General features: G+C 32.5%; 3 protein-coding genes across 3 annotated transcripts; 1 reads left to right on the forward strand and 2 right to left on the reverse strand.

Annotated features, from left to right (window-relative positions):
• Positions 1 to 34: 34 nt before the first annotated feature.
• LOC126371922 (ESF1 homolog) lies at positions 35 to 10,296 on the reverse strand. The gene is made up of 8 exons (XM_050017372.1): positions 9,360 to 10,296; positions 9,072 to 9,192; positions 8,726 to 8,828; positions 7,866 to 7,977; positions 7,294 to 7,484; positions 6,887 to 7,088; positions 809 to 1,015; positions 35 to 723 (listed from the first exon to the last, which is right to left on the reverse strand). The coding sequence occupies exons 1-8, from the start codon at positions 9,814 to 9,816 to the stop codon at positions 50 to 52; spliced, it is 2,067 nt and encodes a 688-aa protein (XP_049873329.1). The 5' UTR covers positions 9,817 to 10,296; the 3' UTR covers positions 35 to 49.
• A 719-nt stretch (positions 10,297 to 11,015) lies between these two features.
• On the forward strand, positions 11,016 to 12,823 carry LOC126372083 (TP53-regulated inhibitor of apoptosis 1-like). Its single transcript, XM_050017622.1, has 2 exons — positions 11,016 to 11,281; positions 11,423 to 12,823. Exons 1-2 carry the CDS (start codon positions 11,135 to 11,137, stop codon positions 11,522 to 11,524), a joined length of 249 nt encoding a protein of 82 aa, XP_049873579.1. The 5' UTR covers positions 11,016 to 11,134; the 3' UTR covers positions 11,525 to 12,823.
• Positions 12,824 to 12,952: 129 nt separating this feature from the next.
• On the reverse strand, positions 12,953 to 14,189 carry LOC126372082 (transcription elongation factor SPT4). Its single transcript, XM_050017621.1, has 4 exons — positions 13,992 to 14,189; positions 13,723 to 13,829; positions 13,426 to 13,481; positions 12,953 to 13,142 (listed from the first exon to the last, which is right to left on the reverse strand). The coding sequence occupies exons 1-4, from the start codon at positions 14,058 to 14,060 to the stop codon at positions 13,024 to 13,026; spliced, it is 351 nt and encodes a 116-aa protein (XP_049873578.1). The 5' UTR covers positions 14,061 to 14,189; the 3' UTR covers positions 12,953 to 13,023.
• Between the last annotated feature and the right edge of the window lie 1,097 nt (positions 14,190 to 15,286).

Below are 15,286 nucleotides of genomic sequence, written 5' to 3' on the forward strand. Positions count from 1 at the left end.
TGTAAAAAAAAAACCTAATGAATGAAAAAAGAAATGAAGCTATACTTATTTATTTCTTTATAACATCTTTAATTTTTCGCTTTATATTTTTCACTAATAGGCTAAGTTCTGCTTCTTCTTTAGATTTTTTAGATTGGACTTGATTCTGGACTGGTGTGTCGGATGGCCTTCGTTTTAACTTTTCCTTGATCAACTTTTCCATATTTTTCGTTTTCTTAAAGTTAGGATCAGATGGATCTATATTGTAATGATGTGAATCATAAAGTGCAGAAAATCTTTCATCATTTACATTAATTTCAAAGTCTGGAAGAGCCTGCCTTTGTTCCATCATTTTTGCTTTCAGTTTCCTTTTCCTTTTAGATTTCTTCGATTCACTTTCTCCCTCTTGGATTTTCTTAAGGCTAAAATGCGCTTTTCCATCATCTTCATCTAGTAGTAACTCTAGTTCAGCTTTCCTCTTTTCATCCTCACTATCAACATCACTTGTGTTTTTATTATCTTGTTTCTTTTTATTACTTGATTTCTTGAATTCCGTTTTATTAAATTCCTCTGCAAAGTAAGGGTCATTCATATCAATGTCTGAAGGTATTTCATCTTCTGAACCTTCATCTGATCCAGACTCTTCATTGTCATTTTCTTTTTGCTTATTCTTCAATTTCTTTTGCTTCTTCTTTTCTTTTTTCTTCTTTAGCAACTTTTCAAATGGTGTTAGGTTTTTGTCATCTGTAATAAAACAATGAACATTAAGATTTCTATTTTAGCGAGCACTAGATACTTATATATTTCTCTTGAATAGCATAAATGTTACCATTATTAATTTTCTTCTTCACCAATTCTTCTGCCTTGTCTTTGACACCGATTCCCCAAGTGATTTCAAGTTCCATGTCCTTATTTTGTGTCTTCTCATCTTTCTTTTCAATGTCCTCTAACAACGCTTTGTATTTTGAGATTGGATCGTCATTGTCGTTGTCAGATTGCGACGCGCTGTCAGCCTTATCTGCATAGTCATCTTCATCTAAAAAAACATATCTTGATTAAATAGTAAAACATGTATGTTGTTTTTTTTTGCAGGGACCTCATAGTTTATATAAAATAAATATACCTTTATGCATAACATAAAAACACATAACATAGCATCACGCCTATACAGACCTCGAAGGGGTAGGCAGATGTGTATTGTAAGTAATACTAATACATCCACTCCTTGTCAGCTATGTTTAAATCCCATGTAATAGGGATTATCATATTATACTATACATAGCTGGAGTAAAAATATTTTTGAGCTGTACCAAGTGTGGTTTTGGCAGAACTGGTACATATTATCTCCTCAAAGTCCCCCCCACCATGTCTGTCTGTCTCTTCGTGAGAAAGTCAAAAACTACCGAATTGTTTTTCAACAAGGAATAGAGTGTAGTGTGTACCTCCACACCTATGTTATATACATATCTGTATTATATGTCATATCCAACAACAGACAATAAACGACCGTCTTAGAAGACACACGTCTCTTATTTAACTCCACAACTCCGGCGTCCCACAGTGCATGGCGACCCTGCCAGTGCTGCCTTACGGCGGCGCTGCGCACGAGTTAGAAAAGTGATCTGTGCAAGTAAAAAGGACTTAAAAAAAAAAACATAAATAGTAAATACTAAATATTAAACAAAAAAAAACACAAATATGGGACCCACAAAGAACAATTAAAATATAAAGTGCACTTAAAATTAAGTTTTAATACATAAGATAATATAGGATACTAATACTAAAAAATACGTAAAATAAAATAACATAGCTACTAATCAAGAAAAGAAATACCAAATAAATACAAGAAGATTTGGACATCTGGCAAAATTAAATAAATATAATAAGTAAAAATGTGGTGCGGTAATCAACTTATGGTGATGGAAGATGGAATTAAGCAAGATCAGAGAGCCACCCAGCGGAGAATAGTTCGGATATAAGAGGAGATAAGATGCAGGCAGCCGGGTGATGGTGTAGATGGTGTCTGATGAGGAGGCAGCCGGGAGTTGTGCGAAATCATCGGCTTGCGAGTTTGTCATTACGGAAAAGTGGTTAACAACATTTTATAAATTCGGTTCAGATGCGGCTACCACATTATTTTAAATTTTATCAAGAATGAAGAAGAGGTATTTACGATTTATTTAAAAAAAAAAAAAAGTGACTCTTGGTTTGAAAATCACTACTATTATCGAACATTTTTTTTTAACTCACTTAGTAAAATATGATGTAATGTTTGTTTAAGCTTGAAGTTAATCGAATTATTTTTAAGCATTTATAAAATTAATCTAAATAGGTGCGCACCTGACCCTATCAAGGGCATTTGAAGTTTGAAGACTATTTTGCTTTGCATATTCATATATCATTTCTTATATTTTAAATATAAGTCTAATACGTACTATAAGCCTTCGTGTTTAGCGTTTATAATAACAATGCATAGTTTTAATTCATAACGTTATTAAAATTTTATGCTATTACTATCTACTTAAATATAAAACTATATTTCGTTCATAATTGTACTTACTTATATGTATTTTCAGTGAAAAAGTATTATTCTTGTCTTAACTCATTTTATTTTCAGAAATTGGATACTCAATTCGAATATATAGTCACTTTACGATTTGAGGATTTGTTTGCTTTTGTAGGAAAATTTTACATAGAATTAACAATCGTTAAACGTTAATAAATATATATACACGTAGTACGGAATTACTTTCAAAACATAAACTACAGAATTGAATATTTTAACATAATTATGACTGTATTATTTTTCTCTCTCTCTCAATTTCGATAATTTACGAAGTAATACCAATTCAGAACTAATTAGCAGTGGAGTAAGTAATATAGGAAAGAGTTTTTATCAATTATCAGATTATCAGTCTAGGCACATTGATTTGATCACTTATGTAATCTTGTGTTTTAAGTTACAGGCTAACATTATTTCCTGAAAAGGTAAGTGTAAACAGTAGATATTCAGCTGCTCATCATTTTGTTTAGAATTGGCATTTTCATTTATAAGTGACGATTAATAAATGTTATCCTAAATATATTAACATATTTTATGTGACTAAATAACTTTTTAGCACACATAGATTTCATTTAATTCTAATTCGTAATGAAGAAAAAAATTTCAATAAGTATGCAATTACATTTTTTAATACCATTGAGTGTTGTTATTTCATACAATGATTAATGATTATTATTTTAGTAGCGAATATTAGTAGATTTATTTTGCATTTTCTGATTCACAGTTAAAATTGTAGATATAAACAAATCTATTATGTAAACTTAAACATGACGAATAGATAAATTCAATTTCACTTTATTACATTAAAAAATATAATATATTTTTATACGGTAGTTCATGATTAATCATTTGGTATTAACTTATTCATTCATTATTATTTTTACCACAGAAAACCATACGTAGATAACTTGATCTATGAATTAAACACGTATAGCAATAAAACGCATGAAGAACTTTAGGAAACAATAAAACTATTAAGCAGGTAAAAGTCGTAAAATTAGAAATAAACCATGATAAGTAGGTACAATGATACAAAAATATATCATCGTTTATCATTCTGCTTAAAGCGTCACTGGATACTTGTTATTGCAATAGAACAATTCGCTTACGTTGCAGTTGTATGCAAGATAGTTGCATAGCTGGTTGATTAAAATAGCCCTGCAAATGGCTACACGTTACAGGTTCGATTCCTGTTCACAGTCAATAATTTAATTATTATTTTTGATCAGTGTCGTTTATTCTTTCAGCTATTCATTTTTGAGAACAGTTACTTTTTCTAGTTAAATGTTTACACTTAAAGTATTATTTCAATGAAGTAGTTGATTTTGTTATCCATTAATATTCTGTAAAAAATATAGGTACTCACTTCGAACTGAGCAGCATTATCAAATTCATAAGTCAGGACAAGAAGGTCTACATTATTAAATACAAGTAAGAATATATTTGTTTAGTGTTTATTGTATATGTACAATTACTCACCAGTATAAAGGATAGAGCTTAGTAACGTCGCAATTTGATTTTAGCTGACGATCTCAAATATTTCTACTTCGCTCCAGCTCAAGTAACTGGGAAAGTAATCATGATGTGTATTCGTGATCAGTAGATAATATATATTATATAATATTTAAATATTTTTGTTAGATTTGAATGATTATTGTGTTTATTTAGTAGGTACCGTTCGTCCATTCAATTAGTAGAGATTCGTTACCAATTTAAGAATGTTTATGTTTTCACAGAAAATATAAGCGGAATTATGAAAAACTTAAAAAAATGTTATTAATGGTAACTTTGGTACATGAGCTTACGTAAACAACTGGACTGATCACCCAGGTGAAAAACGAATGTTTTTGTTAACCAAAGCGTTATTTAAAATTAATGGAATGAATGTATTGAAAAAAGTTATGATATGAAATTGAAAGCTCAAAATAAGAATGAGAGTAAAACGAAAAAAGAAAGAAAGTAAGTGATATTCAATATGCGGTACACGTATGAGGTACATAGGGTTCAGGTCCTTCCGTTTGTCACAGTGTGAACGAGCTTCCTCTGAGAATACTGTTGGAGACCTTTATGTAGTTGTCTTAATTCTGACCCTATAGATAATACATTGTGGGTCAGATCCTTCCATTCGATCATGGTGTAATCGAGTATTCTCCGTGAGATAAGTTGGTGTCCAAATGAGACTTAAAAATGACCACAATTGTAAATAAGGATGTGCGCACAATCCATATTGAGCACTATGTTGCCAATAAATGAATAAATAATTATAATAAATGAAAGAAGAGTACCTCATATAAATATATTAATATAAATAAATGAATAAATATAATACGAGTAAGTAGCCGGCTACTCAAAATAAAATACCAAAGGGATGGTATTAAGTGTACCGATATTGCATTAAAGGTTTGGTAGGAGGAGATATTGCATTAAAGTGTTTGATAGGAATAGATATTGCATCAAAAGGTTTGGTACGAGGAGATATTGCATTAAATGATTTGATAGGAATCGATATTACATGAAAAATTTTATTAGTATCGATATTACTTTAAAAGGTTTTTGTAAGCAGCGAACTGCATTAAAAGGCCAGGTTGTGTGAGTTGCGATACTGCATTAGAAGGCGAGGTTGTGGAAGTTGCAAACTGTATTTAAAGGCCAGGTTGTGTGAGTTGGTTGTGCGATACTGCATTAGAAGGAGAGGCTGTGCAAGTTGCGATAATGCATAAAGTAGCGATAAAGAAGTACGTATTAAGTAAATAATGAATATTAAAAATGAAAGAAAAAGTTGAATAAGCAGCAAGGGACAGAATAAGAGAATTGTTTAAAATGAAAAAGTGTTCAATCTGATTTTAGATTTGATAAAATAAATTAATAGATCATGAACGGTACGTACACGTCTTTTGTAATCCTAATAATCTTAATAAGTATATATTCATTAAAATGAAAACAATATTATAAATATGAATAAAAATATAGTAATTAAATAAATATATAAAAAACACCATTAGAAATAAAATAAATAAAAATAAAAGTAAATATCTGTGCATTGTTGTTATTATTATATTGTAAGAATATTATTGTAATCAAATGTTAAGATAATTATGATAGTGTTAAGATTTTAAGGCGGTAACATTTCCATTATTTTTCCGATAGACCAGTTAATTTTACTTTAAACAAAAGCAGTTCTTAATGATAGATAAAGTATGTATAGGTATAATGTATCGTATGGAAACAAATATAATAATACAATTTTCATAAGAGACAGTTGTCATTACAGTTATTAAAATTGCTTTAAGTAATTGCTTTGTATGTGTAATTTTTAAAATTGTTACTTATCATCGATATCATATTATTGTTTTCGTTGCTAAGGATTATTTTAATAAAATGAATTAGAATTGATTATGTACGAACAAAAATACACTTTCATAATATACACGTAATACTGCATAATATTGTGATTTGTTAAATGAAATTTAGGTGACAATAATACAAATGAGGTTATAAAAAAAGGTAAATTAGAAAAAGAATATATATTATACTGAACTTAAATTTGTAAGTCATAGTAACATTTGCCTTTATATAAGTATGAATGTGTAAAAAAAAAAAATTAACTTGTATTTTTTTTTTCTCTAAAAGAAGGGAGGTGTAGTGTGTACCTCCACACCTATGTTATATACATATCTGTATTATATGTCATATCCAACAACAGACAATAAACGACCGTCTTAGAAGACACACGTCTCTTATTTAACTCCACAACTCCGGCGTCCCACAGTGCAAGAGATTAAGAGGAATGTTTTAGTGTATACTTTATTATAAGTGTTATATACATTGGTTGAGAAGTCGGAAAAACTCAAGCCGACGGGAAGTTTGTTTTCATTGAAAGAGCAGCCTTTGGAAACCCTTTGGAAATATGTATAATAAAACAATGCATTTGCTCTTTTATAGGTCTACAGACTGTTTTGCCGACTAATCACCGACTACTAATCAGTGCATCTCTAATATACATAATACCTTAATTGGAAACATTATAATTAAAAAGGGAATTATTTCACAGTTGCCACATTCAATAATTGACCAGATAAATGGGATGCGCTGAGCTCTTTCACCCACTACAAACGACCCCAGTGAAGAGGGAGGCCTGAGGGTGCGAAGGTAGACGCAAACCTCTGTTCAAGATGTCACCTGAGAGGATAGTGTTTGAGAGAAGCGGCCTAGATGGAATGTGCTGATAGAGCACAACAAGTGGATACTATTCTGTGATGAAAAAAATTGGCATTATATTACGCTCTCTGCTCCCCGTGCGAAGCGGGGCAAGTCGCTAGAAATATATAATATAAGACCATATACCTTCGCTGCTCGACGCCAGATAGTCTTTGAGGTCAAGATCATCGATTTTTCCGTCAAGAGCGCTCTTGATGACCTCGGTACGGTTAGGGTTGGTGGCGTCCCACGTTAATTCCACCTTTGCTTGCTGCAGGGCCGTCGTCGTGAACAGCCGCGGCTTGTACTTTCTCAGGTCCGGCAACTTATTGCAAGTCTCACGTGGTTCCTAAAACATTATTTTATGTTTTATTTAAGTATTTTTAAGCTTCTCAAAGTACTTTGATATGAGTGATAAGGCTGTAGTTTAAGTAGGTTTCTGTTTCAAGGGCTGTTTACATTATTAATTCCAACACATTACTTATTTTAAATTATCTGTGGCATCCCAAAATAATAAATGTTTCTTTATGAACATAATTAGCTTTCAATATTACCTGATCAAAAGTGACATCATCAGGGATAAATCTCATGTCGATTTTGGTAGCACTACTTTCATATTCCATGCCATCACATTCACTATACAGTTTGTCGGCTGTTGTTACAGAGTCACATTCTACAACTGCATAGTAATACTTCAGTCTGTTAAGTTGGTAACGGCGTAGTTTTTCCATATGATAAGCAGAACCTGAAAATTCAAAATGTTCATAAATATCTATATCATATCTTTCATATCTTAGCAAAAAACTGCTTATGGTTGGAAGACCGATCGCAAGTTAGAGCGGAAAAAAATATATGTAAAGTATAACTATACATATTCATCTTATATATTTTCTTACATGTTATAGCAAAGGTGCCATTTTTGGCAAACACTCACCAATTTTCGTGGTTTAAAGCTTTTCAGATATGTGATAACTTCAGTAAGGCAAACGAAAAATAGTCAAGATTAATTTGGTCAAAATAAGGTACTAAACTGAGAAATCTTATTAAAATATATTTTATAGGATCAAGGTAACATGCCTATTCTTTATGACTACAAGAAAGGAGTAAAAAAATGTCAGTGCCTTACCTTCCTCATTGCCTTCGTTATCAGAATCTTCAACTTTTTTTTCAGTTAACTCTATTGGCCCACGTACCTCTTCCTCTTGCATTCTTTTCAAACCATACTCCGATGGATATATCTGAAATGATGAATATTTTTCAGTCAGAATTTTTGTCGATTTAATTTTCTCTTTGTTAGTTTCCCTAACTTGGTTTCACCAACTAGATGGACTCATCAAGTGAAAGACTGTCTTCTCTCGTCATCCAAGTTCTACACAGCAGTAAGGGAAGCGCTGGACAGGAACCGGTGGAGGCAGATCATCCGCTCCAGGTGCAACCCTGACCATGATCCTCAGATATGAGGGACCTACCCAAGAGAGTTTCCCTAAGCACAGGTGAGTGTAAATAGTCTAATCCTCAATACGGTGGCATGTATGAGTTGCTAGAATAGGTAGATACTAGTGATGTTCCGAATATCCGTATCCGCGGATATCTGAGATAAAAGAAAAATCCGTATCCGTTACTTTTCACGCGGATCTTTTACGGATCTTTTTCAGGTGATTAAGTAGAATTATTAAATAAAAAACTATAAAATTCCATTCAGATTGTTTTTATTTTTTTAAAATCAAATATTTGGCACCTTTATATTGCAAACATTTAGATAGATAGATCTTTATAATGAAAGCAAGACAAGACATGAAATAACTAAATCTGTAATATTTTTTTTAAGAAAATAAAGATCCGTATCCGTATATCTTTACACTACATATCCGTATTCAGATCCGTATCCGCGGATATACATTTTTAACGATCCGGCACATCACTAGTTAAATTATTGAACAATGTTACTGGTTTGAAATAGTATTAAATAATAGAAGCACCACTTACCGTAACACTCTGTATGACACCACCAGGAGGAAGAAAAGAATTGAGCAACACCATTATATCTGTTGCCTTTATGTTATCCCAGTCCAAGTGACAGATTGCTATTCTAAATAAAAGAAAAACCAAGTGTTAAAATTTAAGAAAAAGCTGTATGATACTCATAAATTAATCAATCAATTTGTCATAGGTAATTTTGTGAAATAAAATTTAATTCATTTCAGCATGGTATTTAAGTTAAAAACAACTGTTACATGATTATTTCAGTACCAGGCATACACATAGTTTTCCTTAGTTCATTAAACTATTTACAACTCATAGCACCTACTTTAATAAATTCAAATGTACCTACCTTCTTGTAGATTCTTCAGTGGTCTCAGCATCAGCATCCAACTCACCCCACTCATGCTCTAATTCACTTTCCTCCTCTTCTTCGCTGCTTTCCTCTGATGAACTATCTGTCATCAAAATCCCTGAAAAAGACAATTGTATTTTTATAAAGTTATATCTGCTTCCATTTAATTTTTATGCACAGTATCCTACCTAAGTTTAGATCTCTACATTAAATAAATACCTATTTATGTATTGTAGGATGTTTATAAACCCTTGTTGAAATAAAATATGTATATACGTAAATTACCTTCTCCACGAGCGTAATCTATATCTAGGTCTAACAGTCGCTCTTTTGTTTTATAATCCAATTTTCCACGAACCAACTTGTCGTTTTTGAATTTGGTTGGCTTTTCTACTTCGTCCTGCGTGTTATCGTCTTCTGGTCGTCTAACGAAACGTCCAGGTTCTGCTTCTTGCTCCGGTTGAGAACTTGTTTTAGTTTTCTCTTCCTCACCCTCTTCATCGTCCGTACTTGAACTCTCAGATTCATCAATATCGTAATACTTCCTAAGATTCTCTGTGGAAGTCTCATTCACGGGTCTTCCTCGCTTATCAACAGTGTATTTCACTTTAAATTTCTCATCACTAAACATTGACTGGAAGCGTTTGTCGATTTTAACTTTACGCTCATGCTTAGGTATTTGTCTATATTTTGGATCATTTAGGTATTTTGTAAAACGACTATCTTTGAGTATATCTCCCATGATATAATTTACTTTTAGAATGTATTTTTGATAAATTACAAATAACCGTGGTGGGAAACGTGATGAAGTTGTGATGAAGACATGAATATATTTTTTTTTTTTTTTTGTTTTGGTTTTCCCCGAAGGGTAAGGCAAAGGGAACTATGCCCATACAGCCATGTCTGACGTATTTTTTTCTTGATGATTAATGAAATGATGAAAGGTGATGATGATGAAACCTAAGCCCCCACCCACGGAGTAGACTCCTACTCCGAACCCCAAACGAATTAACTCAAAAGTCCGCATAAACTTTTGAGTTATGAAGCGGCTTCCTGACACGAAGCGAAAATAGGCAGATACACTTTGTTTATTGAATACTCCAATATAATAACACTCGCGAATGTCTTCCGACTAACTTAATGCGATCATTAACCACAAAACACCACTTCGTATTAATTATTTAGATTATTCAATGAAGAAAGCAACTGTCCCGTTCCCGTCTCCCGCCAAAAAGCCAGACATGAATATAACCTCAAAAAGATAGTATTTTTTTTTTACTTTTGGCCTGGTTATAAAGACCTTTAGGCCAATATACTTTTTATATTCTTGACGTTGCCGATCGATAGTTAACCGCTATCGATAGTTAGATAGGCTGTCGATAGACATTTACTTTAAAATAAATGTGTGTAAATGATTTAGAATGAGATCGAAAGTTAAAAGCACCTGATTGATGGCCCAAAAATGTCTGCAACCAGGCCAAAAAAACCCCTAATGTTAAAAAAATTTATGACAGTTGGTCCGACGCAAGCAACGCAAGTCTGCTGGGCTTTTTGGCGGGAACCTCGGGAACAGAAACGGGACGGTTGCTTTTTTCATTGAATAATCTAAATAATCAATACGAAGTGGTGTTTTTTTGGTTAGTGATCGCATTAAGTTAGTCGGAAAACATTCGTGATAGTGTTATTATATCGGAATATTCAATAAACAAAGTGTACATATCTATTTTTGATTCGTGCCAACAAGCCGCTTCGTAACTCGAAAGTTTATGCGGACTTTTGAGTTAATTCGTTTGGGGTTAGGAGTAGAAGTCTGCTCCGAGAGTGGGGGCTTAGGTTTCATCATTTCATTAATCATCATTAAGAAAAATACATAAGACATGGCTGTATGGGCATAGTTCCCTTTGCTTTGCCCTTCGGAGAAAACCAAAACAAAAACCGACGTCTGTCTGACTGACATGCGCTAGGTAGGTACTAATCTCGATTCTCAATTATTGTACTGTACTGATACGATATTCCAGTTCCTTTCCTTTTATAATAATATATTTTCACAACATATCACAATGAATAGTATTGGCGAAGAGTGTACAGAGTTAAAGAAAAAGTACGACGATTGCTTCAACACCTGGTTTACGGACAAGTTTTTGAGAGGGAACCACGACGATTCAATGTGCTCCAGTATCTTTAAAGTTTATCAGGATTGCGTAAAGGTAATATAACCTGTAGGTATAGTTTCACTGTACGGTAAATACAAACCATACAAACAAAACTCAAATTCAAATGGAATGTTCAATTCAATTTTATTTGATAGGTATATAACAAATATATTCTTTACATATTTATCGTTACAGAATGCAATGAAGCAACAAAATATTGACTTTAAAGAGATTGAAAATGATGTTTTGGGTACGGAGAAAGAGAACAAAATTCCTCCTTCAGGTGGCAATAGTTGACAGTTGTTTAACTTTTTATGTGCTGTAAACCCTGCATGTTGCTGGAACATGCTCCATGTGGGTCGCTTCAAATGTAACTCGGAGATGCTGCAGTTAAGTCAACATGAGGGCAAAGTTAGAACAAAAGTTGATGTATACAATTTAGATTATGTATAAGCTTTAGTGATTATTGATGTTATATGTGTGGCATAGTATTTTTACCTATTATTAGCATAATTATTTCATACTTCAGTGCAATGCCTTTACTATGTTGTTCAAAATTATTATTAATTCTACACTTGGTAGTTACTGCTAACACTTAATAAATTAAAAGGAGTGTTGAATTATGAATTAGTATATACTATTGAAATAAGTGAAAGTGCAAATATTAATATAGAATATTATATTTACTATTGCTGTTGGCAGTCAAATAAATATGCATATAAATGACACAAATATATTTCATTTGAAAATAATACCCATTAACTTACACTAAATTGTTAAGTTTAATTATTTTTAAGTACCTGTATCCGTTATTATTATCAGGCCTCATTACAAATAAATCGATAACTATTGTGAGTAATTATGCAATATATGTACCTACATGTCGCCGTAACTTATAAATATCTTAGTTTATAATAAATCCAAAATATAATATGCTTCACAAATTTTTGTATCAAAGTTCAGTTTCAATTGATTTATTCAACATGTTAGTTTAATGGTGTTAATAATTTTATATTGGCCAAAACATGAAAAGATAAATTCTACAAGTTTTTATAATCTTGGGTAGGGTTATTTTTCTGGTCTGGGTCAAATTTCTATTATACTTAACATGAAAAAATTTTATCAAATATTTAAAGTACTGATAGTAAACATCTGTGTACGGTCATGAGTACTAATATATTACACTTTGAAACCATGTCACATTAAGTTTTTTGACAAAACCGTAAGTCTCATTAAATGTCAAATAAGATAGTGCAACAGGGTTCTAAAGTGGGTACATGATATTGCTCATGACTGTAGGTGTTTTGTTCAGTGTAGGATGAGTCAGGCCAACTACCACTGAAATATCCTTAATATTTATGTACATGCTGTAAATCCAGCCAGTCACACTCAAAATTTAATGCAGTCTTATCATATTTGTAATGCAGTACCTCTGATCAGCTGGAGGTCTGTGTAGCTTTATGTGCAGTACAATAGTGGGATACACTCTTGTGTTTTGTTATCTTTGAAGACTTGTTATGCATTTATTTTATGTAATGTTGTGTATAGTAATAGAGTGTAGTTTAGTAATAAATGATTGTTATGGGCCAAACTTGAGCCTGCTTTGTTTCTTTCATCATCATCACATCATTAAGCTTATAAAAAGCTATACCTGCTAAAGGTACATTCCTTAAAACATAGACTCAGGTTCAATAATTTGTTTGGATGATGATCAAACAATAGTAATTAAAGTTTATATATATTCTTTATTAATAATTAAATACAAAGCTTATTTTACTAGGAATTAATGCAACACATTATCTTTGGCTGGTATCCCTGGGTCGGTATGCTATTCCACGACTCTTCATTTCTCTTATAACGCCAGCAGGTAATCGTCCAGAAACTGATATAGCATACACTCCTTTACAGAACCGACCTGTAAATACAAATTACTAGTTGCGTATAGCTGGAAACACTTCATAACACATTCAGACAAAATTCTTTATTCTAATGAGGCTCATGGTCCTAAATTTTGACAGGAAATAGTATGGGGACCTATCAAAATTTAAGAACTCAACAGTAGCAACAACTGATGGTAGAAATAGGCAGCTTTTACCCTCATTCTGGTACCATTAAAATAATGTTTTGAACTTGTCATTTCACACCCTTCTAATATAAAGTAGATATTATATTCATACAATTGCAGTAATAAAACTTACTAATGCGCTGCCATTTGCACACCCAGCTATCCTCAGGGCTCATTACTGCAATCATCCTGTAAGACCAATTTCATAGTGTAAATACCACAAAACAATAACAAGATCCTAATAATACAGTGTGTCATAAATTTTTGACCAGTTGTTGATTTGTTGACACTAGAGCAAAGAAAAACAAAGTGAATCTCTTTACTGAAAGGTGTGAAGGGTCTTGGATGCCCCATTATACTTTATTAATAGGAGTATTTTGTACTTGTGTCTTTTCGCAATAGTAATTTAAGGGAAATCAAAGTTATTTACCCATCAAAGTTGTTGCTTGTGCAGTCATAAACATTGTCCTTATTATTTTTCATTCGAAGAAACTCGTCGCAATTGTCGCATCCATCATATTCAAATTGCTCGAATGTCTAGAAAAGAGTGATGATTCGAGATCAAAAGAGGACATCTATCTCCGAGTAAAGTCAGTGTAGTTAACACGTAATCGATCATAAGTTATAAAATAAACTGCAGTGTACATAATTTTTACGAAAATTCATGATAACTTATAACCAAGAAAATAGTAACCTTACCTTAATCAAAGAACACACCAAACAGGCACGTAGCCCTCTTAAGTCTTTTGGCACTGTATCTAAAGACATTGCTCGAGAACTAAATGCTCATAAGAAGAATATAACAAGGCTAAACACTGAAAATGCGGCGTCGTTTATTGGATTTGACAATCACGCTCACGTTCGCTTTCTCTCGCTTGCCTGACGTTGACGTTGACAGATTTTTTTTTTTTTTTTGGTTTGGTTTTCCCCGAAGGGTAAGGCAAAGGGAACTATGCCCATACAGCCATGTCTGACGTATTTTTTTTCTTGATGATTAATGAAATGATGAAAGGTGATGATGATGAAACCTAAGCCCCCACCCTCGGAGTAGACTCCTACTCCGAACCCCAAACGAATTAACTCAAAAGTCCGCATAAACTTTTGAGTTATGAAGCGGCTTCCTGACACGAAGCGAAAATAGGCAGATACACTTTGTTTATTGAATACTCCAATATAATAACACTCGCGAATGTCTTCCGACTAACTTAATGCGATCATTAACCACAAAACACCACTTCGTATTAATTATTTAGATTACTCAATGAAGAAAGCAACTGTCCCGTTCCCGCCTCCCGCCAAAAAGCCCTGACGTTGACAGAACTGTCAGAACTAGAGGTGGGCGATTGTGAGATATAGAATAATTCTATTATGAGATGTCTTGAGATATCTCGATTATAGGCATAAGTAATTACTAATGTTAGAGGACATGGTGCACTGCGCGTGGTAGAGCGCCTGTTGAAGTATATTACGCGTAGGTAGTTGCAAGTGAAAGAGCGTGACATAAAAGTGTTTTGAACAAAATAAATAAAAAAAAAAAACACACACATTTTTTTACTAATTTAGTGGCGTGGAAATAGATGCAAATTAATAAAAGTAACACAAATTAGTAACAACCTTCGACTATGAAAACGAATTAGTCACTAATTTAATAATCAATTATCGGTATTAGTATTTATTCAATATTTCGATTATGTAAATAAGTCCTTATTGTTCACCTCTATGGCTTTTTGGCGGGAACACCGGGAACATGAACGAAATTGCCACGTACCTAGTTAAGAAAGAGACTTGTAAATATTTTCTATGCAATAAAGTATATTTGTATGGTTGCTGTCTTCATTGAATAATTAATACGAAGTGGTGTTTTGTGGTTAAAAAGTTAGTCGGAAAACTATTAAATATTTCGATTATGTAAATAAGTTATTGGTGCTAATTCCTGTAAATACCATCTAATTTTATTTTAAGTTATATCTGTCATTTTCTTATCCGCCGAAAAG

This window comes from Pectinophora gossypiella, chromosome 13 (genome assembly GCF_024362695.1).
Source record: "Pectinophora gossypiella chromosome 13, ilPecGoss1.1, whole genome shotgun sequence".
Classification (NCBI taxonomy): domain Eukaryota; kingdom Metazoa; phylum Arthropoda; class Insecta; order Lepidoptera; family Gelechiidae; genus Pectinophora; species Pectinophora gossypiella.